We start from the raw sequence: 24,716 nt of genomic DNA, 5'->3' as shown, positions 1-24,716 counted from the left end.
GTACAATTTGCAAGCATTATATTTGTGACCCGTGTGGTAATTTGTAAACCGAACTATGTACTAATGGGTTGGTTCACAAATTACAGATTTATAGTGGGTCACAATTCGATCTAACATACAGCAATGGTGGCCTGCTGGGGTCAACAGACCACCAAGTCTATGATTGCTTTTCAATAAATGGATTGTGATCCCGAGTGTGAAACCGGCATCGCCCAGATTTGACATCTCATTTAATCGTGCAAGTGTATTGCACTTTACCTGGGGTTCTTTAACCGATTGTGATGTTTTACAGCACGTTGACCATCTTTATTTGAAACGCTTTCAGATATCACAGGGCGGACGCGCCCATTTAACATTTCTTTCTACGCGCCTCTACGCGTTTTTGAACATACCGTAAAACGGAACATTTAAAGGTACCGCATTGATCTCATAATGCTCACCCGAACCTGACTTTCGTTTCACCTTTTCGCAAACACGTGAATTCTGTCACCCCGTTTCACTGTTTCGTATCACCATATGATTTATTTTGTGTAGGCTCACTAATGCAACATGAGCTCACGCGCACACCGTTTGGGATATAAGGTTGATTATTACTACAAGGACACATCTCGTGTTTTAGACAAACTGTGAAACGCACATGTTGAAGTTACAAAGATTCTAATGTTGTGTATATTTTCCTTGTCAGATTGTGAAGCCACTGAAGAAGGGCTAAGGGCCCGAAACGCATTGGGCAATTAATTGAACATGAGATAAAACAATGATGTGAAGATAACATCATCAAAAAATGATTTAAACTGAGAAGAAACTAAATAAAATTCTTTTGTGAACTTACAACCAAAGGATTACAAATCAATTGAAAAAACTTTCGTTTTGATTGCGTTTGGGGACGTTGTCCATACTTGGTATAACGCTTTACCATTGCTTTTTAATAAAGCAATCTTTTTAAAAAATATTTTTATGTAGCTCATTTCCCAGGCACTGTGTTTAAAAAGAAAAGTTTTGTAGGTTTTTTTAGGTTAAAAAGACGCAGTGGAACTGTAAACAACTTCCTCCTTTCAAACAATTTTTTTTTTTGTACATTCACAAAGAGAAAGAGGCCCTAAAGATCCCATTCCCATTTACAATTGGTTACCACTGTAGTCAGTAAAGTATTAATGTTTTGCAACCGGACTTCGGGTGCAAAACATTAACACATAGTATTCCAATTCTGTATGTCAAAGGGATGCCCTAAACACGCCCTTACAAATACTGAATCTGTATTTGGTTGCAAACCTAAATTGTGATTCAGTAATGTGTTACCAAATCGCAGTTTGGGTTTCATATATACCAAATAGGACGATTCTACAAACCGACCGGTTTGCAATTGCAAAATACTAAGTACATCTGGCTCAAAATTGTTTGTGCCACTCGGATAGACACTCAACCAGGTCCCTTGTGTCCTTAAAACTAGAGCATTATTGAAGGGAAAATGTAACTTTTGATCCAACTTTGGGCAAACGAACAGCTTAAGCACATCCTGCATGCGTCCCATTGCACCTAGGTTTCAAATGCTGCATGCACTGCAGGGTCTCACCTCCTTCACCATGGTTTTGATCAGCTTGTTTGCCTCCAGTAGGTCATCAGGGTTCTTGCTTTTCAACAGCATAGCTAAAAGCTGCAACATTGAAACATAATAGAAAGCATATTAGAAGAAGTTGCACAAGAGAGATCCATAGTCACACATCTGGTGCCGAGTATACCAAAAGAAAATGTTTGTAACCATAAAAAGTAAATGTTACTTATCTGCATAAAATGTTATTTCTATGTTAGTGTCTCTCTACCTCTCCATTTTCTACGACAGTTTTAAGGAATAAATTCCCACGTAGAGTCAATATTGCATCCTCTGAGGAGAGGTTTTATTGCTTGTATTTTAGACTTCAGGAAATAAGCACTCTGTGGACTACTGCAATAGGAAGTACTCCCAGAATCAGATACAAACCTCCCCCTTCACCAAGATCTGTAGGTCTAAGAACATATAAAAACCTAGAAGCGAACTCTTCACCTTACGCATAGAACTGGCACAATTCTTTAGACACATCAATTGCAGTGTTTCTTTTACAATCAGGATAGCCTTGCAGAAAGAGAATGAAACAGTGGTTTATGGAGAAAATCCACCTTTATAGCTCCAACACAGTCCTTACCATGTGAGGTACTAGCATTCGAGTAGGCAGTACTAAAGAATTAGATGTGATTGAATGCCACAACCAGAAAGGTATTCCATAATCTCAATACAAACGAAAAAAAATGCACTTGAGGCACTTAAAAAGATAACTGACTTGGTAATAAAACCGTCAGAACTGCCACTCTCCTCATTCCATGCAATATACTGTAGTGTATTGCTGTTAGGGGTATAATTGATGGTGGGATCAAAGGGAATTGAGCAATTGTCATGCTAAACGATCCTAATATACACATGTATGTTCTGTGGATATGAAATGTCAATACAAAATAATGACATTAAAAAAATAAAACAGCAGATAAAGGGGGAGTCATAGTGGTCATGAATAAATTCATATATGACCCTGAGTGCCTCCGCCTACTATCTGATGAGGAAAGTTATGATATCCTTAATACGGACCGTACACTAAGATTTACCAAGAAAATAAAATGTAAGGTAGAGGATGCCCTAATTTAGAACTGGATTACCAAACACGAGGCGGAAATCCTCCCTGCGGGTAAACCACAGAACTCGAGATTCTACCCCTTACCGAAAAGTCATAAAAACATAATGTCTCCTCCCGGTAGAGCAATCGTTTCAGGGAGCGGATCACTCTTGGAACCTCTGTACCAATTCTGTGACTGGTTTCTAAGACCAATAGTAAAAACATCTGTTTCATATTTACGAGATACCAAGCATGTCCTGTTGTCTACTTCGCGATATTGAATCAATACCCCTGATGACATGATTATAACATTGGACATTGAAGCACTATACAAAAGCCATTCCCCAAAGACAAACCTTGAAGTGAACTCATTCTGTAGGAGATCGAATAGGACTTCATGACCCAAGACACTTCATCATGGAATGTGCAGAAGTGGCACTAACAGATTTTTTATTTTAATTTGAGGGATTGATATACCATCAAGTGCAGGGAACTTTCATGGGTAGTACCTTCGCCCCTGGTATGACCTGCCTTGTTGTGCATCAGTTTGAGGGAGACCATATATTCACCCCGGAAAACCCATACAAAGATCACATCAAACTGTGGCGCAGATATATTGATGGTGTATTAATAATATGGCATGGCAATGAACAACTTGCTAGTGAATTCACAGAGTGGGTTAACACCAGGGACAGACATCTGAGATTTACGGACATTGTATGCAAGGAGGAAGCAGTGTTTTTGGACCTAGTGATCACCATGGATCAGGGAGGCATCAGTACTAAAGTCCACAACAAAACCACACATAACAATAGCCTACTCCTGTATGAAAGTTTCCACCCCAGATTATTATACCAGAGCTTACCTGCAGGCCAATTTTTACGAGTCTGACGAAATTGCTCCACACCGGAGACATTTGAGACAGAGACACAGGCTAATACTCCAGAAGAAAAGCTAGAGGCCCGCCACTATCCCAAAAAGTAGTGAAAAAAGAAAAACACTAGAAATATTAAAGGGAGGCCTTGTTGGAGAGTCACATAAAACCTAACAGTTATAGGGTTGTATTGTTTGTGTCACTACATATACACCGATCTTGAATAAAGTCCAGAGTATCAGCAAAAGAAACTGGAAGATCTTAAATGGGGGAGCGAAACAATGGTCTCAACCACCCTTTGCCTTCAAGAAGAATATCAATCTATGCGACAACGAATATGCTACTTACCAGTATGCATCTGTTCTTGGCATGTAGGGCTGCTGACATTCATATCTGTGCATAGATCGCCGCCTAGTGTTGGGTCCGGATGATCGCACATTGTTGTCCTGGAAGAGTCTTCGAAGTATCACGAGATAGGTGGCTCCTCCCCTGGACTACAGTGCGCATGGGCATCGACTCCATCCTCAGATTGTTTTTAGCCATTGTGGCAAAGATGGAGTGAAACTCTGTGAATGATGACCATGCTAGAAGTATTTGTGAGTGCTGCAGCCGCTACAGGCGCCGGGGAGGAGGGCGGGCGATATGAATGTCAGCAGCCCTACATGCCAAGAACAGATGCATACTGGTAAGTAGCATATTCGGTTCGAGGCATGTGGGCTGCTGAATTTCATATCTGTGCATAGAATACATAGCAGTCCCTCCATTAGCGGCGGCCGCCTGTGCCAGCTGCAGCAGTTTGGAAAAGTGTTTTGAGAACAACCTGCCCTACAGCTGCCTGCTGTTTGGAGTGCACATCCACACAGTAGTGTTTTGTAAATGTGTGTGTGGTAGACCATGTGGCTGCTCTACATAATTCTTCTAAAGGAATATTTCCAAGGAAAGCCATGGAGACCTCCAACCTCCGAGTGGAGTGGGCCCGCGAGGGGAATCGTTAGAGTGCGCCTGGCTTTCTGATAGCAGATCCGAATACACTTAACGATCCACCTGGCTATACCAGCCTTGGAAATGGGGTTGCCTTTGTGTTGTGGCGAAAAGGCAACAAATAGTTGTTTCGTCTTCCGAAAATCTTTGGTCCTATCAATGTAGTACATCAAGGCTCTCTTGACGTCAAGCGTGTGGAGCATTCTCTCCGCAACTGACTCAGGATTTTGGAAGAACACAGGTAGTTCTTTTGTCTGGTTGATATGGAACTGAGAAACCACCTTAGGAAGGAACTTAGGATTAGTGCGAAGCACCACCCTGTTGGAATGAATCTGTATAAATGGCTCTTGGATAGTTAGTACCTGGAGTTCACTAACTCGTCGTAGCGACGTAATCGCTATTAGGAAAGCCACTTTCCATGTCAAGAACTGAATCTCGCATGAATGCAGTGGCTCGAAACGGGGATCCATTAGTCTTGTGAGGACCACATTTAGGTTCCATTCGGGAGCTGGTGGGGTCCGTGGAGGAATGACTCGTTTGAGTCCTTCTAGAAAGGCTTTGATGGAAGGCACTCTGAAAAGGGAGAGGTGTTGCCTGTTTTGGAGATAAGCCACCATTGCGGATAAATGTATACGAATGGAAGCATAGGCCAGATTACATTTGTATAGATGTAAGAGATAACAAATGATGTTTTGAATAGAGGCATCTAGTGGGTTAATGTTGTGGTCTGCACAATAAATGACAACCCGCTTCCATTTCGCCGCATAGCATGCTCTGGTGGTGGGCTTCCTTGCCTCCCTGATTATGTCCATACAGTCAGGAGGTAAGTTGAGGTAGCCAAACTCTAAGACCTCAGGAGCCAGATCGCCAGGTTGAGCTGTTGCGGATCTGGATGCTGAATGTCGCCATGGCTCTGCGTCAAAAGCTTGGGTGTGAGGCGCAGCCTTTGATGCAGTACCACGGATAGTTCCAGAAACGTGGTGTACCATGGTTGGCGTGCCCACGTCGGAGCAACCAGGATGAGAGTCATTGAGTGTTGCTTCAGCTTGCGTGCCACCAGCGTTATTAGAGGTGCTCGGGGAAAAGCGTACGCAAATTTGCCTGACTAGTTCATCCATATCGCATTTCCATGCGACTGTGGGTGTGGAAACCTGGCGGCAAAGCTTCGGCATTTGGCGTTTTCCTTTGTGGCGAACAGGTCTATCTCTGGATGACCCCACCTTTGGAAGTACGGGTGAAGTACTGATGGATGTATCTCCCACTCGTGCATTTGGTGGCTGTACCTGCTGAGCAGGTCCGCCATCTGATTGTCCTTGCCCGGGAGGTGTTCCGCCATGAGGAAGATATTCCTTTGAATGGCCCACTTCCACATGCTCTGAGCCAGATGAGACAACTGTGGAGAGTGTGTACCTCCCTGCTTCTGGATGTAGTACATGGCCGTCATGTTGTCCGTCCGATCAACACGACCTTGTTGCACAGATGTACTTTGAATGCTTTCATCGCCATGAAGATAGCCATCAGTTCTAGAACGTTGATGTGCATCCTCCTCTGCTGTGCCGTCCATAGTCCCTGCACAGTGTAGTGGAGTACATGAGCTCCCCAACCCTGGAGAGATGCGTCCGTCGTCAGAATGATCTGTGGTAGAGGCTCCTGGAACGGTCGTCCCTTGCAAAGGTTTTGTGGATTCCACCAATGCAGAGAGCTATATGCACGACCGGTTACCAACACTAGGTCTTTTAATTGTCCGTGAGCCTGAGTCCACTGACATGCTAAGCACTCCTGAAGCGGACGCATATGTAGTCTTGCGTGCGGGACTATGAAGATGCAGGAGGCCATCATGCTTATCAACTGCATGAACACTCGTGCTGGAAGCGAGTGTTGAGGTCTGAATTTCTGTATCAGCGATTGAATGCTGCTGACCCTCACTGAATTTGGCTGTGCTTTGGCTGCCAGAGTGTTTATCGTCGCACCCAGATACTGCCGTATGTGGGCGGGTTGCAGGTGGGACTTTGGGTAATTCAGTGAGAATCCCAGATCGTGAAGAAGGTGAATGGTGTGGGACATGTGGGCGGCACACTGCTGGGCCGACTTTGCCTGGATTAGCCAGTCGTCCAGATAAGGGTAGACGTGAATGTTCTGTCTCCGTAGGTGTGCCACCACTGTCGCTAGGCACTTTGTAAACACCCTGGGTGCCGTGGTGACTCCGAAAGGTAGAACCTTGAACTGGTAATGTTGATTTTGGATGGTGAACCTGAGGTATTTTCTGTGTGACGGGTGCAGCGGAATATGAAAATACGCATCCTTCAGATCTAATGTTGCGAGAAAATCTCCCTGACTGAGCAATGGTAGGACTTGCTGCAGTGTTAGCATGTGAAAATGCTCCGACAGAATGTACTGATTGAGGGGTCTGAGGTACAGTATGGGTCTGAGGGACCCGTCCTTTTTTGGTATCAAGAAGTAAAGTGAGTAAACTCCTGTGCCTCTTTCTTCCGCAGGCACGAGCCCGATTGCCCCTTTTTGCAGCATGATGAGTACCTCCTGCTGCAATAAGTGCAAATGCTCGGCGGACATAGGACGGTGTCTTGGGGGTATGTTGGGTGGAGTGGATGTTAACTCCAGACAATAACCGTACCGGATAAGCTGTGTGACCCACCTGTCTGTGGTGATGGACTTCCAGACTGGCAGGAACTGTTGAAGTCTCCCCCCGACGGGTGTTGCGTGGTCGGGGGGCAGTGACAAGGCGTCACTGTTTGTTAGTGGCGGAGGACCTGGAGTTGTTGTTTCCACGACCTCTGCCCTTGGCGCTGTTTCCACGATATCCACCTCTACTTTGTTTGGTGTATGTGGTTTGCGCGCCACCTTTATAGTACTGTGTGTTCTGGGACAGCTGGCCTCTGGAAACACCTCTATTGCTTGAGCGAGGAAAAGAACCACCCCTGAACTGCTGCGACTGTAGAGCCCCCATAGACTTTGCAGTCTCAGTGTCTTTCTTGATTTTCTCCAAGGTGGTATCCACCTCTGGGTCAAATAGATGATCAGGGTTTACTGTCTGATTTAGAATGGTGATCTGTAGCTCTGGCTTGAACCCGGAGATTCTGAGCCAGGCATGTCGCCTCAACATGACACTAGTGTTAACAGCTCTGGCTGCGTTGTCTGCTGCGTCCAGTGCACATTTGATAGAAGCATTTGATATGAGCTTCCCTTCCTGGATGAGCATCTCAGCTGCCTCTTTATATTCATCTGGTAGGTGCTGTAACAGGGTCTCAAGTGTGTCGTAATGGGCCCTGTCATACCTGGCTAAGAGTGCCTGAGTGTTTGAAATGCGCCAGATATTGGCCGCTTGAGCTGCTACCCTTTTCCCTGATGCCTCGAACACCTTAGATTCCTTATCTGGGGGAGGAGCATCACCCGTTGTTTGTGAATTAGCCCTCTTCCGGGCATTAGAAACAACAAGAGAGTCCAACGGCAACTGTCCCTTAATGTAAGTAGGGTCTCCAGGCGCCGGTTTGTACTTTTTTTCAATCCTGGGGTTTATCACCCTGGCTCTTGTATGCTCCTTAAAGATTTCCCCAGCATGCTTCAAGACACCCTTCAACATAGGCAGAGTCTTGACAGTCCTCTCTGAGGTGGAAAAGGTGTCGAAAAGAAAGTCTACTTCAATGGGGTCAGCATGGAGCTGGACGTCATGATTCTTAGCCGCCCTTTCAATGAGGGCATTAAACGCTGCCGAATCCTCAGTAGGCGACGTTTTTACAGCATACACTTGAGTGTCTGAGACAGTGTGTGCATCACCTGGGTCAGCAGCATCTGCCCATGGTTCATTTGTATCATCTGGATCAGTGTCCACAGGATAGCTGTATTCGTCATTATCACCTTCCCCAGTGTCCACATCTGAATAAGTGGGTGAGACATCATGGCCACGTGGAGATACAGGTTCTACAAGAACAGGTGTTGAAGTAGAATCCTTCTTCTTCTTTAGTGGTATTTTATAGGACTCCATTGGCTGTTCCGGGGCGATTTTTCTCTTATAAAGAGAAAGTCTGCCTGTCTCGGCATCGATAAACTGTTCCTGTTGCTCTTCCAACGAGGATTGTCGATGATTTGCGGCCGGGACCACAGTTGTCGGCTTCGGCACCGTGGACACCTTTCTGGACACGTCGACGGCCATTTTAGGGACGAAAGCCTTCGGCACCACTTTCGGTGGCAGCGTGAAGTGGATGGGCGCCGACGTCTTCTGACGTTTATCGGCAGGCTTCGAAGGTGGAGGATCCTTAGGCCCGACCCCCGAAGCCTTGTCCTTGATGTGCTTCAGGGAGTCTGCCACCTGCTTCGAGAAGGAGGCGGACGGCTGCGTCGACTCGACGGAATCCTTTGAGGCACCTCCAGGCGTGGACTCGGGGGTTGTTCCGCTCTTGGCCTTGTCCGGCCGACGCGGAGGCTCGAGAACCTTCGGATCACCGAGTCCTTTGACGGTGTCGACTGTCTTCGGCGCCGATTTGTTCGGGTCGACTGCCTTGACCTTTGCCTTCAGCGTGCTAGACTTCGTCTCCACGCCCTTCAGCGGTTTCTTCGGGTCGAGAACGCTCTTCTGCTTCGTCGGTGCCGACAGGTCCGAGGACTTCGAGCCGACCAAAGCAATACGCACTTTCGGTTTCGATGTAGTCACCAGTGCATTTTACGGTTGCGTCGATACCGGAGCTTTCGCTTTCGGTTTCGATTTTGCTGTTTGCGGCTCCTTAGACATGTCCGAAGCTGAGCCCGAAGGCGGGGCCGTAGAACTTATTGGAAGATCTTGGGTAAGGCCTTGTGGCGATCCCTCGACCTGAGCCTTATGAAGCGTTTCGGCCCCAGTGCCAGTTTGTGGGCATAGCCCCTCGCTCGAGCTATCTTCCATGGCCCCAAAGGCCCCATCGTCGTCTCCTACCTCGTCGACGACGTCTTCCGCTTTGAGCATCTTAACATCAGCATCGTAGTTGGAGTCGACATCCGACGCGGGATTCGACAGGTTCTCTCGAACCTCCCGGTCTGCTCCTTCATCATCCCCGGCATCGAAGATGTCCACTGGCTCCGGAGCAGTCTGCTGGGCTTCCTTGCGTGCAGCGCATCGATGCAGAAGCGTCTTCTTGGATCGAAAACGGGAACAAGCCATGCAGCTGGCTTCATCATGATCCGGCGACAGACACTTGTTGCACACCGGGTGGACGTCGATGTGGGGATATTTGGAGTTGCACACAGGACATCTCTTGAACGGGCTCCGTTCCATGATGGGTGGTCGATAAGGCCTCTGGCGTCGACTGGGCCTTCAGCGTCGAAAAGCACGCGGCTCTCCTGGATATCCGGCTCGGGAACTGAGCTGGAACAGAACTGGGCACCGATCGCAAGACAATACCGACGAAAAAACTAAAGGCCTTTTGGCCTTAAGAAACTTTTATATCGATTCCGACTTGAGTGAACCAATATGCATCCGAACCCAATGGCGGAAAAAAACAATCTGAGGATGGAGTCGATGCCCATGCGCACTGTAGTCCAGGGGAGGAGCCACCTATCTCGTGATACTTCGAAGACTCTTCCAGGACAACAACGTGCGATCATCCGGACCCAACACTAGGCGGCGATCTATGCACAGATATGAATTCAGCAGCCCACATGCCTCGAACACTAGTTCACACTAAGACACCACCATCACAGAACAATCTACAGACAGCATCTTGACACTGCCAACCACCGGTGGGACACTATCCATGTGGCAACTGTGTATCGAGCACATTTATCAAAGCAACAAAAGAGGTGGATATAAAGACAGGGAGACCCTAGATTTTAAAACATTTGACCAACTGCGAAAATGTTGTATATTTGATCACTTGCCCATGTGGCTTATTCTATGTAGGGATGACAACACGAAAAATAAAACTGCTAATTAATGAAAACAGAAATACAATATGATGAAAATGGAATAATACCAAACTGATGCACCACTACACTGACCAAAATCATAAGGATGTGGATATGACCTGGGTAGTCCTAGAGAAAGTTAACACTAAGCACTGTTTTGATCCATGAACAAAGATGGATGTACTGCCTGAGGTCATGGGAAATAGGACTGAACAATTAGATCATGTGGCTACAACTCACATAAAATGAGAGTAACATTAGTAAGAACATACAGTCACAACTTACTAAGCCACTTTACTGTGGGTCACAACCTGGCTGAATTTTCCACAAACTTGCATATGGCTTTGTCTGTCCTTTGTCAGGTCTACAAACAAGCAATGTGGCCCTGCAGCGGTTAATATGATATATGATAATACCAATCTATCATCAGCTTCTGGGTGCTATAGTTTTTTATCAGTCACACTCAGACAGTAACCCATGTGGAGCCGAATGGCCCCATGACGAACGTACAGTGTGTATGTATATATAGCATACGTCTATGTATCGAATCTCTCCCACCCTACGGGAGGATCAAGTAAAAAAGAGGAAATCAACAAACGCAGCCAAAAGCACAAATCAGGAGCCTCCGCTAACCAGTCTGAAGATCTTTATCCTCTGGAATGCCGGCTGGGAGAGAGTGACGACCGGGGACTTTGCGTCATTACACGCAACCCAGACATGCATCGATTGTAGACCCTGGAAACATCAACAGGTGTGTAGAATGTGAGCGCACCGGCTTGAGATAATCAGCCCCTTCCTGCCACAGGTGCAGGGTATACCGTACTCCCACGGAACAAGAGGAGCATACGCCTCTCTATTCAAATACCATCAGAAGGGTGGAGCAAACGCATGCAGGTTCCAGTGAGGGTCGCACCTTGAGGCGAGTAAGAGTGAACGAATGGAGGGAAACATTCCCTGGATATGTCCGACTGAGAATGAGTGTATGTGTGATTTGTTTACCCTTGAATCTCCTCAAAGCGTACTATCTCTAGAGTGTGACTACAGGGTCCCTGAGCCCTTCCTCTATGTGGCGTGGAAGACTTAAAAGTTGGGGTAAGGTTGAGAGCTAGTCTCACAATTCAGTAGAGAAATGCTTTTTTACGATTGCCTCATGTGTGAAGTGTCACAACATCACTTAAGAATGCGTATGATGCATGCTTATACATCATATATGCATTATAAATGTATCCCCCTTTTTATAAATTGTTATTTAAGAAAGTTATTTATGTATTCACAGGTATATAGGAATCAGATCATGTAAGAGACAGACATAGGTCACACTTCCAACCAGGCAATTCTGAATATGAGATTGTCTAATTAGGAGCCCGTTCTGAAGAATGCTGCGGACTCAGCTGAGCTACAAGGCAGAAACAACGTCGACGATAATAATGGTGTTGGGGTACTAGTTCCCCTTCTCCCCACATTCTCTATTCAATATCAAGTGTCATGTCTAGTGAATAAATAGAATTTAGGATGCTACATTGTTTTTTAATACACTTTCAACAAGGGTCCATTCTAAATTAGAAGTGCTTCCCTGTTTCCAGGTGTAGGCTCGCTCTGCATCAAACCGGGCTTTTAGAGAGCGTGGGCTGTCTTATGATGAAGCATGACACCTGGTGGTGTGTGAGGACAACCCGTTACATATTTGTGTATGTCTAGCACTCCTACTGAGTAGTGTTGAGAGGGATATAATAACATATTTGGAAATATTCCTCGGTTGGCTCATTTTGTGTGCATATGGTCCAAGAACATATCCTGCTCAGCCAATTAAGAGGTGCTCAGCCAATCCTGTATGTATGACTTATGCTAACTGAGCAGATTTAAGGCCACAGAGGAACAAGCAGGTATGCTTAGGTTAATTTACCCAGCTAGTTCAAACAGGCACTACAGTGGGAGAAAGATCTCAAATCATTGACTTGTGTTTACTCTTGACACTTTTCATTATGCTGCAAAAGAAAATGTTGTTCATATGTTCACAACTTAATCCCTGTAAAGACATGAGTATTAAAAGTTTTTAAGCCACCCTCCATGGTTTGTCTCAGACTAGCAAGTTAAATTATCAGGGCATACACTGACATTTCATAAAAAGAGTTAATTTGAAATCAGAGTTCACATGTGACCTGGCCCAGACCTCTCGCCCAACCATTTCCTGAACTATCATATGCCAGCGGACTTTCATACAGAGCACCTGATTTATGATTTGATGGACAGTACTCTCCGCTATCCTGATGGACCACTATCCATCAAATTTAGATATGACCATTGGCCCAGTGGTCTTCTCTGTATGGTGATAGAACTGGCATTGTAACAGTTACTTTCAAAGTAGGAAATGATTGGTGGATGACCACTGCCAGTTTTGAGAGCCTTTTATTATTATCATTAGGTTTTTGTAAAGCGCGTAGTCACCCGTAAGTATCCCAGCGCTAAGATCCGGACAGACCAGAGGACAACAAAGGGGGAGAGAGGAAAAAGGAGATCAGGGAAACAGGTGAGTTTTCAGCCGCTTCCTGAATCGGAGGTAATCTGGTTCCATCCTAAGGTCACGGGGGAGGGAATTCCAAAGGTGGGCTGTGTTGACAGAGAAGCGCCGTCTGCCAGTGCGCACCCTCATCACTCTGGGGATAGTGATGAGGTATTCATGGTCAGATCGAAGGGATCTTAAAGCTTTGTAGGGCCTGATGATTTTTTTTAGGATGGTGGGGCCTTTGTCCTGTAGGAGTTTGTGTGACAAGCAGAGAGCTTTAAACTTGACTCGCTCTCTCACTGGAAGCCAGTGGAGCTGCTTCAGGGCTGGTTTGGCCGAGGATCTAGCCGGAGTATTGGTGAGAATTCGGGCCGCGGCGTTCTGGATCCTCTGCAGTTTATTAAGGTTTGCCTCTGGAGCGCCCAGATAGATGGTATTGCTGTAATCCAGCCTTGATAGTATGAGGCCTTGGATGAGCAGTTTCTGGGAGACAGGAGGAAGTAAGGGCAGAATCTTCCTGATAGATTTAAGGAGCCCGAAGCAAGTCCCAGCAATTTCTTTGGCTTGAGTCTTGAAAGACAAGTCTTTTTCCAGCCAAAATCCCAGGCTCTTGATCTCAGACTTGGGGACTGGGGGTTCACCCAAGCAGGGGGGCCAGGTGTTCGGGGGGAGGGATAGCCCCTTCTGGCCAAGGAGGAGAATGTCTGTCTTTGAACCGTTAAGTTTCAGCGATGAACTATTCATCCATCCTTGAATTTCTGCAAGACAGTTGTAGAGGTCCGATGGTTCTTGGTTTGGGTGAGATAGAGACACCACTAATTGAGTGTCATCAGCATAGCTGATGATTTTCACTCCGAACGGGATGACGACCTCCTCCAATGGGGACATGTAGACATTGAATAATGTCGGGCTTAAAGATGAGCCCTGGGGCACACCACATTGGAGGGGGGTTTCGGGAGAGCAGGTGTCATTCTCCCAGACCTGAAAGGAGCGGTGGCCAAGGAATGATTTGAACCAGGTCAGAGCAATGCCCTCAACACCGATGTTCTTGAGTCGCTGGATTAAGACCCGATGGTTGACGGTGTCGAAGGCCGCACTGAGGTCCAGGAGGATCACTGCCACTGATCTTCCTGCGTCCAAAAGGGCTCTGGCCTCCTCCACTGCTGCAAGTAGGGCGATGTCAGTGCCCTGCCCTGGGCGGAATCCAGTTGGCGAGCTTCTGAGCAAGTTGTTAGTCTCCAGAAACTGCGAAAGCTTTTTGTTATCTAGTTTTTCAGCGATTTTACTGATTCCGGGGAGGAGGGAGATTGGCCTGTAGTTGGCCATATCCAAGGGGTCCAGAGAAGGTATTTGAAGGAGCGCTTTGACGACAGCCGCTTTCCAGCTAGGGGGAACTTTTCCCTGGAGCAGTGAAGCGTTGATGAGGTCAGTGAGTGGAGGGACGATGGTGGGGGCCACTTTTTTAAGGATACGTAGAGGGACCGGGTCCCTGGGAGATCCGCTTTTGCTAGTGTCTAGCGTGGTTGAGACCTCTTCAATAGTTACTGGTTCGAGAAAGTTTAGATGGGGAGTGGTAGGGTTTGAGTTAATGCAGTCTTCCTCAGTGATGCTGAAGTCGACAGGAGGTAGAGAGGCGAGAATTTTCTGAATCTTCTCATCAAAGAATTTAGCCAATTTGAGGCATTTCTCTTCAGCTGTCTTGGAGTCTGGCAGATTCTTTGGTCCCGGATATGGGACTTTAAGTAATTCTTTTAGAATGATGAAAGTTTCCTTGGCGGAGCAGGAGGAGTTTTCTATCCTTTCCTGAAAGAATGTACTTTTGGTGTTACGTAGAGCGATCTTATAATTTTTTAAGGAGGTGCGGAAGGCGTCTTTATTGACTATCGACTTATCCTTCCTCCAGGAGCGCTCCGTTCTTTTGCACTTCTTACGTAGGAGGTTAAGATCAGGGCTATACCAAGGAGCAGGGCTCACTCTTTTGATTCGCCTAAGGGTGGTAGTTGTAGGGAGGAGTTTGTCCAATGAGATGGTGAGCCAGGAGTTAAACTGGTTGTCAGCAATGGCTGGGTCAGAGACCAGGGGGGAGGAGAGGCCCTGAGAATGGAGGCCCATTCGTCTGGCGAGAGTTTGTGCCAGCGACGGTCAGTGACTCGAGTTTTGGCAGGTGGGGTGGGTGGGATGAAGAGATGCCAATAGATAGGTATTAAAAAATGGTCTGTCCAAGGAAGGGGGAAAGGAGTGCGGGTTGTGAGGTCCGAGATGTTGGTGAAAATGGGGTCCAAAAGGTGTCCTTTGTCATGGGTGGGCTCTGAATTAACTAGTCAGATGTCAAAAAACATAAGGTCAAGGAGAAGTTCGGACGCAATTAGGTCCTTGGAGTCTGATAGATGGAGGTTGAAGTCTCCCAAGATAAGAAAGTTGGGCGTGGTAGTCGCCATCTGGGTGACAGTGTCGACAAGAGCACTTGAAAATTTCGCTGGGGTTCCCGGCGGGCGGTATATCAGCAGCCCCGAGAGGGAGTTCGCGGGGGATATTTGTAAAGCAAAGTGGCAGCTTTCGCAGTCGTCGATATTAGCATCGCTAGATCTACATGAGAATTTTACCAAACATTTTCAAAGTCTTTGTTTTTCAGACACTAACTTCCAAAGCGGAATTATGTTTCTGAAAATCAAAAACCTAATGGCTCCCACACCCTAGGACTTTTCTCCCAGGACTTGGGGGGCATTTTTTTCTTGGCCCTCACCACCAGGTGTTTTCTGGTGTGTTGGTGTAATGTCCTTCCTCTGGTGGTTACTACTCTGTTAGGCTGTCGGAGGATGTCTTCCATCGACAAAGACATTGGAGGTTCTATTGACAGAAAACTTAGGGTCCTCCCATCTATAAATGAGGTAGGTAGGCGCACAAGTTACTTCCCTTCGGTAACGATATATCTGTAAGAAACATTAGTAGTGATAGATTCCTTACCTTAGAATTACCCCCAGGCGTCAGACTGGATCCGGAAAGTTTTCGTCAACAGTACCCCTGCGAGTCGGTAGGCGTCATTGGCGCCAGGATGACGTCGCTGGAGCTACTTAGACGCGCCCACGCACAGTGATGTCTATTCTGTACACGACTTTCCGCGACAGGAACGCAGAGCCATGCAAGAAACTGACCACTGGTGCCATGAAACTAGGGCCCTGAAAGGGATGACCTTAACCCTAGAAATCAGTTCGCAGAACGGGGAGGATGGGTGGGGTGGTAAGGAATCTATCACTACGAATGTTTCTTACAGATATATCATTACCGAAGGTAAGTAACTTGCGCATCTGAAAGAAACACCTAGTGATAGATTCCTGACCTTAGAATAGATACCCCAGCAATACCAACCCCGGTGGTGGGTCTGTGAACCAAGATCACACCAGAAAGTCCTGGAGAACAGAACGGCCAAAGAAGCCGTCTCTCCGGACTTGGCTGTTCAGGCAGTAATGCTTGGTAAACGTGTGCAGCGAAGCCCACGAAGCTGCCTGACAGATGTCATGCAAGGGGACTCCCTGTCCCAAAGAAGAAGTGGCTGCCGTCGCCCTGGTAGAATGGGCGCGCAGCCCCGCCGGATGCTCCTTTTTAGCCAAAGAATAATAAGCCTTAATGCACAGAATGAACCATCAAGAGATGGTCCGCTTGTGCATGGCCCGACCTTTCTTGGCACCCAAGTAGCCAACAAAGAGCTGGTCATCCACCCGGAACTGTTGTGTGTGGTTAAGTTAGAATGAGAGTGTACATTTTGGGTCCAGATGTAGGAGTCTCTCTTCCTCTTTTGAGGGATGCGTAGGTAGAAAAAAGATAGGCAAAGTGATGGTCTGCCCGATGTGAAAGGCAGTGACAACCTTTGGCAGAAAAGATGGACGAGTCCTTAGAACAACTTTGTCCGGATGGACAGAGAGAAAAGGAGGTTTAGAAGAAAGAGCCTGGAGCTCACTCACTCTTCTGGCAGAGGTTATGGCAGGAAGGCAGTCTTTAAAGTGAGAAGACGAAGTGGACAGTTGTGAAGTGACTCAAAGGGAACACAGATCAGATAAGTGGAGAAGTGTGGCTCACCGGTTAGAGGCGTCAGACCCAGAAGCCTGGGACCAGGGTTCAATTCCCGACGCGGCAGGGTACGGAACCAATGTCAGCGGGCTCGATAAATCTCGCCTCGGTGCCTCCCTAACCATGGGTCCCACTCTGCCACTCTGGGCAATAGCTTGCTTAATCTCCACAACGGCCCCCTAGCTGCCGGGGATGCCTGGCTTCACCTTCGGGATGCCCAATAGGGACCATCTCACAGGGAAAGCCAGGACGGGTTCCCCAGCGGTACACAGCGCCAAGAAACCCTGGGGTGAACGTGCGCTCTACAAATTCATACTAACATAACATGACATAAGTCAGAACTAGGTTCAAGTGCCACTGAGGCATTATGAAAGGAACAGGAGGGAAAAGATGAGTAATGTCTTTTAAGAATATATTTACAACAGGGGACTTGAAAAGGGAAGGCTGATTTGGAAGCCGTAAAAAGGTTGAAATGGCTGAGAGATAGCCCTTGATAGTGCCCAGAGCAGAGCCCTGCTGGGCCAAAGAGAGTAGAAATAGGAGGCCCTCTGAAAGAGGTATCCACAGCCTTTGCGGTGCACCATGCCACACATTTATTCCACCTACAGGAGTATAGCATTTAAGTGGAGGGACGCCTGTCTGCCAAGATAACATGGAAGGGGCGGAGATTAAGGTCTGGGATCCACTTACTCCTTCCACACTACTTAATTTAGTGAAAAGCATTAAATCTGGTTCCCCTCTTGATCCCTTCCCTCCTCAAATCTTGCTTACCCTTGACCCACCCTCCCTAAAACTCATAGTGGATCTATTAAATACTTCTCTTAGGGAGGCTAAGGTCCCTAGTTCCTGGAAACATGCGATGGTTGTACCATTGCTCAAAAAGGCCAATGCTGATCCTAGTATTTCTGCTAATTTCCGACCAATTTCTCTGCTTCCTGTCTATTCCAAGATCCTGGAAAAACATATAAATATGCAACTTACCAGCCATATTGAATCTCACAGCATTCTACATCCCTCACAATCTGGTTTTCGTTCTGGTTTTTCCACAGAATCCACTTTGCTGGGAGTCTCTGAAACCATTCGTCATCTGGTTGACAGAGGGGAGACCATGGCACTTATTCTACTAGATTTAAGTGCCGCATTTGATACGGTCTCCCATCCCATTCTGATTAACACTTTAAGAACATCTGGCATCTCTCACTCTGCCCTTGAATGGCTCATTAGTTTTCTGTCCGATCGGACATTTCAAGTCTTTTCGGCTACATCTATGTCAAAAATTCATACATCTGCATATGGTGTCCCACAAGGCTCTATCCTAAGCCCCCTTCTTTTTAATTTATATGTTCGACCCTTAGCGGATATTGCAGAGCAGGCAGGGCTCTCTATATTCTCATATGCAGATGACACACAGATTATTTTTTCCCTCTCCACCAGTCATCTTTCCACCACATCGTCCCTCTGTCTCGGACTCAATAATATTGCGTCTTGGATGTACAATAACAAGTTAAAACTGAATGGAGGGAAAACGGAACTCCTCCTATTTGGCAACAATCCTGCCTTATGGGGACCCTCCCACTGGCCTGTTCAAATGGGCACCTCTCCCAACCCTTCGAAAACTGCTCGTAACCTGGGAATAATATTCGAAGATCAGCTGTCCATGAGACAACATGCCGTGAGAGTCTCCTCCATTTGCACAACTATCCTCAAATGGTTGAGGAAAATCACCTGGATGCTTCCTCTTGAAACCCAGAAAACCATAGTCCAGGCGCTAATAACATCTCGCCTCGACTATGGCAATGTTCTCTTCCTGGGTGCGGGCAAAGAGGTCATTCGAAAACTACAAACGGTTCAGAACATGGCAGTCCGTCTCCTTTGTAACCTACCCTACAATTCCTCCACTTCCTTGCACCGTCGTAGTCTTCACTGGCTAAACATTGACAATCGATGCAAATTCAAGGCTCTTTGTTTTGTACACAAAATTAACACTGGCAAAGCCCCCCAGTATTTGAAATCTCTTATTCATCCGTACCTTCCTTCCCGCACTCTCCGTTCATCTAGCCAACATAAACTTCGGATCCCCAGGACGAAAAGAGCTAGAATGGGAGGTCGATCTTTTGCTTTTCTGGCCCCATCCCTGTGGAATTCTCTTCCTCTTTCCCTTCGGACGGAATCCAACTATCTAAAATTCAGAAGGGATGTCAAAACGTGGCTCTTTGATCTTTAATTTCTGCTACTGTACACTCTCCTTATTGGTTTAGCGCCGGGAAACCTCAGGGTAACTGTGCGCTTTATAAAATTAAATATAATAATAATAATAATAATAATAATAATAATCACAGACCTCATAAGGCAGGTCGAAAGACGTCAACTGCCGCCGCTCAATCACCACGCAAGGAGGTGGAGACTGGACAGGTTTGGGTGGAGAACCCTCCCCTGCTGCTGTGACAGAAGATCCTCCCGAAGAGGCAGTCAGAGCGGGAGTCGATCGCCATGCTGAGTAGCTCGGGATATCATACTCTTCAAGCTCAGTCCGGACCCACAAGAATAACTTGGGCCCGGTCGCTCTTGATCTTCTTCAGCACTCTGGGTAGAAGTGGTATAGGCGGAAAGGCGTATAGTAGACAGCTACTCCACTCGCGACAAAAAGCGTTTCCTAGCGAGTGCCGCCTTGAAAATTCCAATACGCAGAACTGAAGACATTGAGCATTCTCATTGGTGGTGAAAAGATGTAACCAAGGCTCTCCCCGCTGCTGAAAAAGACCTGGCACCACGTCCGAGTTCAGACGCCATGCGTGATCCATCAAGCACCGGCAGCTGAGTTTATCCGTCCTGGCGTTCAGGGAACCTACCAGGTGTTGAACCACCAGGGACATGCCCTGATGTTCCAGCCATGTCCAGAGGCGCAGAGCCTCCTGACATAGGTGCCCCGACCCCACCACGCCCTGTTTGTTGCAGTACCACATGGCGGTGGTGTTGTCTGGAAACCTGCCCTACTCTCCCCAATACAGAGGGAAGGAATCCCTTCAGTGCAAGTCGGATCGCCTGAAGCTCCAGAAGGTTGATGTGGAGCCAGGACTCAGCCGGAGACCAGAGGCCTTTGATCTCCCCCTCTCCCATGTGGCCACCCCAGCTCAGAAGGGACGCGTCGTTCAAAACTGTCTGTTCCGGTTGGGGAAGTGAGAGGGATCTGCCATTGAGCCAATCTCGATTCGTGAATCAACACTGCAATTGTCGTGCAGTGCACTCCAAGAACTGGACGTGATCGGACAGGTTGCCCTGATGCTGTGCCCACTGGAACTTCAGGTCCGACTGCAAAGCCCGCATATGCCACCTGGCATGATACACCAGCAGGATGCAGGAGGCCATCAGGCCCAGGAGCCAGAGTGTCATCATGACCGAAACCTGGGATAGAGGCTGAAAGATCGGAATCAGAGCCTGTATATCCTGGACTCGATGTTCGGGAAGATAAACCCGAAATTGCGCCGAGTACAGAACTGCTCCGATGAAGAGGAGCTTCTGAGAGGGAATCAGGTGCAACTACAGTACGTTGATTGAAAACCCCAACAAATGCAGGTCGGCCGTAGTCTGGAGGTGGGAGACGACTGTCTGGGGTGAGCCTGCCTTCGTCGAGATAAGGGAAGACTGAAACCCCTGATCTGCGCAGATGAGCTGTGACCACCGCCATCACCTTTGTGAACACCCCGAGGGGCGCTGGTAAGGCCAAAGGGGAGCACAGTGAACTGAAAGTGCTCGTGGCCTACGGCGAATTACAGGTAATGTCGGTGGGTCGGCTGGACGGGGATATGAAAATAAGCGACCTGCAAGTCCAATGCTACCATCCAGTCTTGCGGGTCTAGGGCAGACAAGAACTGAGCAAGCATGAGCATCTTGAACTTCTCCTTTCAGAGGAAGTGATTGACGTTCCGAAGGACTAAGATAGGACACAGGACCTTTTTACTTCTTTGGAACCAGAAAGTAGTGGGAGTATCCACCACGACCTACTTCTGGGGTCGGAATGTGCTCGATGGCCCCCTTGGCCAAGAGTGCCACAACTTCCTGCTGGAGAAGTTCCAAGTCATCCTCTGACATGCGCTAGTACTGAAGTGGCATGACAGGAGGGGTGGTCTCGAAAGGGAGGGAGTAGCCCCTTTGGACAATTTGCAGCACCCACTTGTCCAAGGTGATGTAGCGCCAATGGGGGAGATGATGGCGAATTCTGCTGACCACTGGCGTTAGATGGGCCTGAAATTCCGGACTAGGAAGGCTTTGCAGTGGATGCTGGAGGGGTGGAGGTGGACTGACCTGCCACAGGCCCCCTGAACTCCCTCAACGGTTCCCACGTCCACAGCCGCGCTGATGTGCTTGTTGTGGTGGCCTGTGGCGCTGGAGCGAACGTGGTGGGGCACCCCTTCTGTGGCCACAAAAGGAGCAAAAAGCAGAAGGCAGAGGAGGCCGAGTGGCCGGCAGGCCCAAGGACTTGGCCGTAGAGCGGGAGTCCTTAAAGCGCTCCAACACACTCTTTGCCTTAATGCCAAAGAGGCGAATGCCATCAAAGGGCATGTCCATCAGAGTGGTCTGGACATCCCCTGAGAAGCCAGTTGTCCTCAGCCAGGCGTGGCGCCTAAGCGTCACCGCCGTGGAAATCGCCCTGCCCAGCGAGTCGGCGGTGTCAAGCCCACAACGTATTGTATTGTATTGTAATTGCATTTATATAGCGCTTACTACCACTGACGAGACGTCGAAGCCCTTTTTTCGGCGAGTAGCATGGTACTCCGCGACCTATAGAGGATTAGTGTTGAATTAGTATAGTTAAACATGCAAGTACATTTTATTTATTTCTTTTATTTATAAAGTTTTGGTTAGTCAGGTATTTGGATTTGGAATGATACCAGAAGGATAGAGGAGGAAAAAGGTTTGTATTTATATAGCGCTTGTTACCCCTGATGGGGTGTTGACGCACGCTATTCAGGAAGCCCATAAAGGATTAGTGGTGAATTAATATAGGGAAATATGAAGTAATTTCAGTGGTGGATATTAGTCAGTTATTTGGTGTGAGAAGGATAGCAGAGGGATAAAGGGGGAAGAACAGTTTGCATTCATATAGCGCTTGTTAACCCTGATGGATGTTGAAGCGCTTTTCTGGCGAGTAGCACGCCACTCCGGAACCCATAAAGGAATAGTAGTGAATTAGTATAGTTGAATTTGGAATTTGAGAAGTGAATATGTTAGTCTGTTAATTTTGAATGAAAAGGATAGTGGAGGGATAAAAGAATTAAATATTTTTTTGTTTTTGTTATTAGCAGTAGGAGGAGGCTTTTGGATTAGTGAAAAGGAGTTTTGGAGGACAGGAGACAGAGGGAAGAATTTTGAAAGGTTTGTTTTAGGGGATCGGTATAGTAAAACAGGTGCCAGATGATGCAAGGAGGTGTAGAGTAGGAGAGAGTCTAGAAAGGGTTATTTTGGGAATCATAGTAGGTTTTCTGGTTTCACATTGTTCAATTCAGTCATTAGATGTATATGCTTTGCTTTCCATGAACACATCTTACCGCCAATCGACCCAACCCCAACCCCTCCCCCAAACGCCACCCCGCTGGCATCAAGGAGGCCCTCAGGCACATCATACACCAAACTTTTTGGCCCACAGGAAAATGTTTGCGAGTGCCTGTGTCTTAGACAGTCAGCTTGTACCACCTCAAGTCCTAATGTCTGATGGAAGATGGAGGTCTTTTGGTATTTTTACAAGTGCAATGCAAGGCAAAGAGGTGGTTGCCGACACCTCCCAGAGGGATAGAGTCTTGAAAGTGCCTCCACCAGACTACTTGTGTCTTGAAGTGAGCAGATAGAGTGATGGTGCTGGAGGGCAATCTTTAGACTGTGGTTGACTGGTACAGGAACAATGATTTCAACCTTAATGAGGTCCACCTATATTTGAAGCTCTGGGTTTATCCAGGTAAGGGAGGCTGTGGGAGCATGGCTTAACTAGCTTGGCAGGGTATGTACTAAAGGGCCTTAGGGTGCATGAGAAGATGGCAGAAGTGAATTGGAGAAAGGTGGTAGTGAGGGGCTAGGATTCAAGTGCTCCAAGCTGGGGAAATAGAATTGTCCATTCAGCCTGCCAAATGTGAAGTGCTCTAGTCAAGGTGGGTACTGGGTTTTTCTCCCCTCAACAATGAGGGCAGGTGATCACTTTGTGTCCTCTTATTGTACTACATCCTGTGGAATTTCAGTCTCAACAGACCTTCTGTTTTTAGCTCGAGCCTAGTGGCAGCGTGCACGCTGCTCACTCTGCGAGGCATGCAGTAGTCGAGTATGCTGTGGAAGCCTCGCCTACTCTCCTCCCATATTTCATTGGCTAGTGTCATTGTCCTTGGTAAATGCTGGCTTCGATTGATAATGAGGCTTGTTACCGCCCTGTCGCCATTTGTTACCTCCCATGAGGACTGGATCTTTTACTTGTGGCAATAGCTTGGGAGAGGACTGTCCAGGCCTCCTCTCGGACAGTTAGGCAGCACCTACACAACTGTGTCCCACACAGTGTGGGAATAACACCCCACGAGGCATGCCTTGTTCACCGAACGCAGCCCTAAGCTGGTAGAAGAAAACAGCTCTAGCCAAGCTGCTCCAGCTTCTAGGATTCCCTATCCGGCGGGCGGAAGGGAACGCACTCTGGGAAGTAGAGGCTTGGACAACCAAGCTCTCAGGGGTGGGGTGGGGTGTTGAGAGAGAGAGGGGGGGGAAGTCGCCCGGATCCTGGCGATGGCGTCGGGCTACGCTCCTGTCCACAGGAGTCCCTGTGTTGGGCCTGGACTAGGTGCCCAAAAGAACGTCAGACGGTGCTTCATTAAAAGACAGCAAGGGCTCCGAAGAGGTTGCCCTTCTTTCAGGAGGTTAGTCTTGATGGTCCCTGTAGGGAGCTCGTGGTGGAGGGCCTCGGCTGGCCTAAGCAACACCACTGCGTAGCCACAGTAGGAGGAGACAGCATGTCAACGTCAGGTGAGGTGTCAAGACCACTGGCATCCCCCAAAATCCTCTGCCCAGTCCGTATCATAAGCACACTCTTGTGCGAGGGGGTCCTCAGACCCCTTCCAGTCCTCCCCTTCCTCCGAAGTCTGTGGAATAGGCTGAAAGTAAAGAGGATGGACATAGGGCAAAAAGGGCCCCTCCGGCGTCGAATCCGGCACCGCGTCCGGTTCAGGGCTGAACATGGGGACGTCGTCGTCCAAAGGAGCGGGCGACGTTGGTGGTGGTATCGGTGGGGTCGACGCCGGTGGAGGTGTTATTAGGTCAAACGGCGTAGACCGGGGTCTGATCCCGGATCCTAGGGGGTCCCGCGGCGCCGGAGCCGCTGGTGATGGAAGGACAGGACCCCCAGTCAGGCCTGCGGGGCCGGTAGGGCCAGACGGCCCAAAGAGTCAGCCATGGCAGCAGAAACTCTTGCACCTGAGCAGGCGTCGCCGACAGACCCAGAAAGGGCGGGTAAGCCGGAGGCGACGTTGCAGGCTCCGCTGGAGGCGCGGTGTGGCACCACCCGCACCCTCAGCCGCATCGGGCGAGGGAAAGTCGAGGAGCGACGACCGTTCTTCGACTTCTTTCTGGAATGCTTCGACTTACCTGACCCCGAGTGCGAAGACTTAGATCCAGAAGAATGATGGTGACGGCTCCTCGACTGGTGCCTCGACCTTCCACGGGACCGGGACCTTGAGCGGTGTGGAGCCGACTGCTGGACTTCCAGCAACTTTCGGGACCGCTCCCGCAAAGT

The 24,716-nt window shown here is 48.0% G+C and overlaps 1 protein-coding gene across 2 annotated transcripts in view; it reads right to left on the bottom strand.

Annotated features, from left to right (window-relative positions):
- The window catches only part of GGA3 (golgi associated, gamma adaptin ear containing, ARF binding protein 3), a 730,479-nt gene that overhangs the window by 377,609 nt on the left and 328,154 nt on the right, over positions 1–24,716 (bottom strand). For both annotated transcript variants that reach the window (XM_086930774.1, XM_086930775.1), the window contains one exon: positions 1,574–1,654. In XM_086930774.1, coding sequence (XP_086786900.1) covers positions 1,574–1,654 — 81 coding nt within the window. The remainder of the gene's footprint in view (positions 1–1,573; positions 1,655–24,716) is intronic.

This window comes from Lissotriton vulgaris, chromosome 7, assembly GCF_964263255.1.
Source record: "Lissotriton vulgaris chromosome 7, aLisVul1.2, whole genome shotgun sequence".
Classification (NCBI taxonomy): Eukaryota; Metazoa; Chordata; class Amphibia; order Caudata; family Salamandridae; genus Lissotriton; species Lissotriton vulgaris.
Note: the sequence above shows the minus strand (reverse complement) of the source record. Positions and strands in the feature narration are given on the sequence as shown.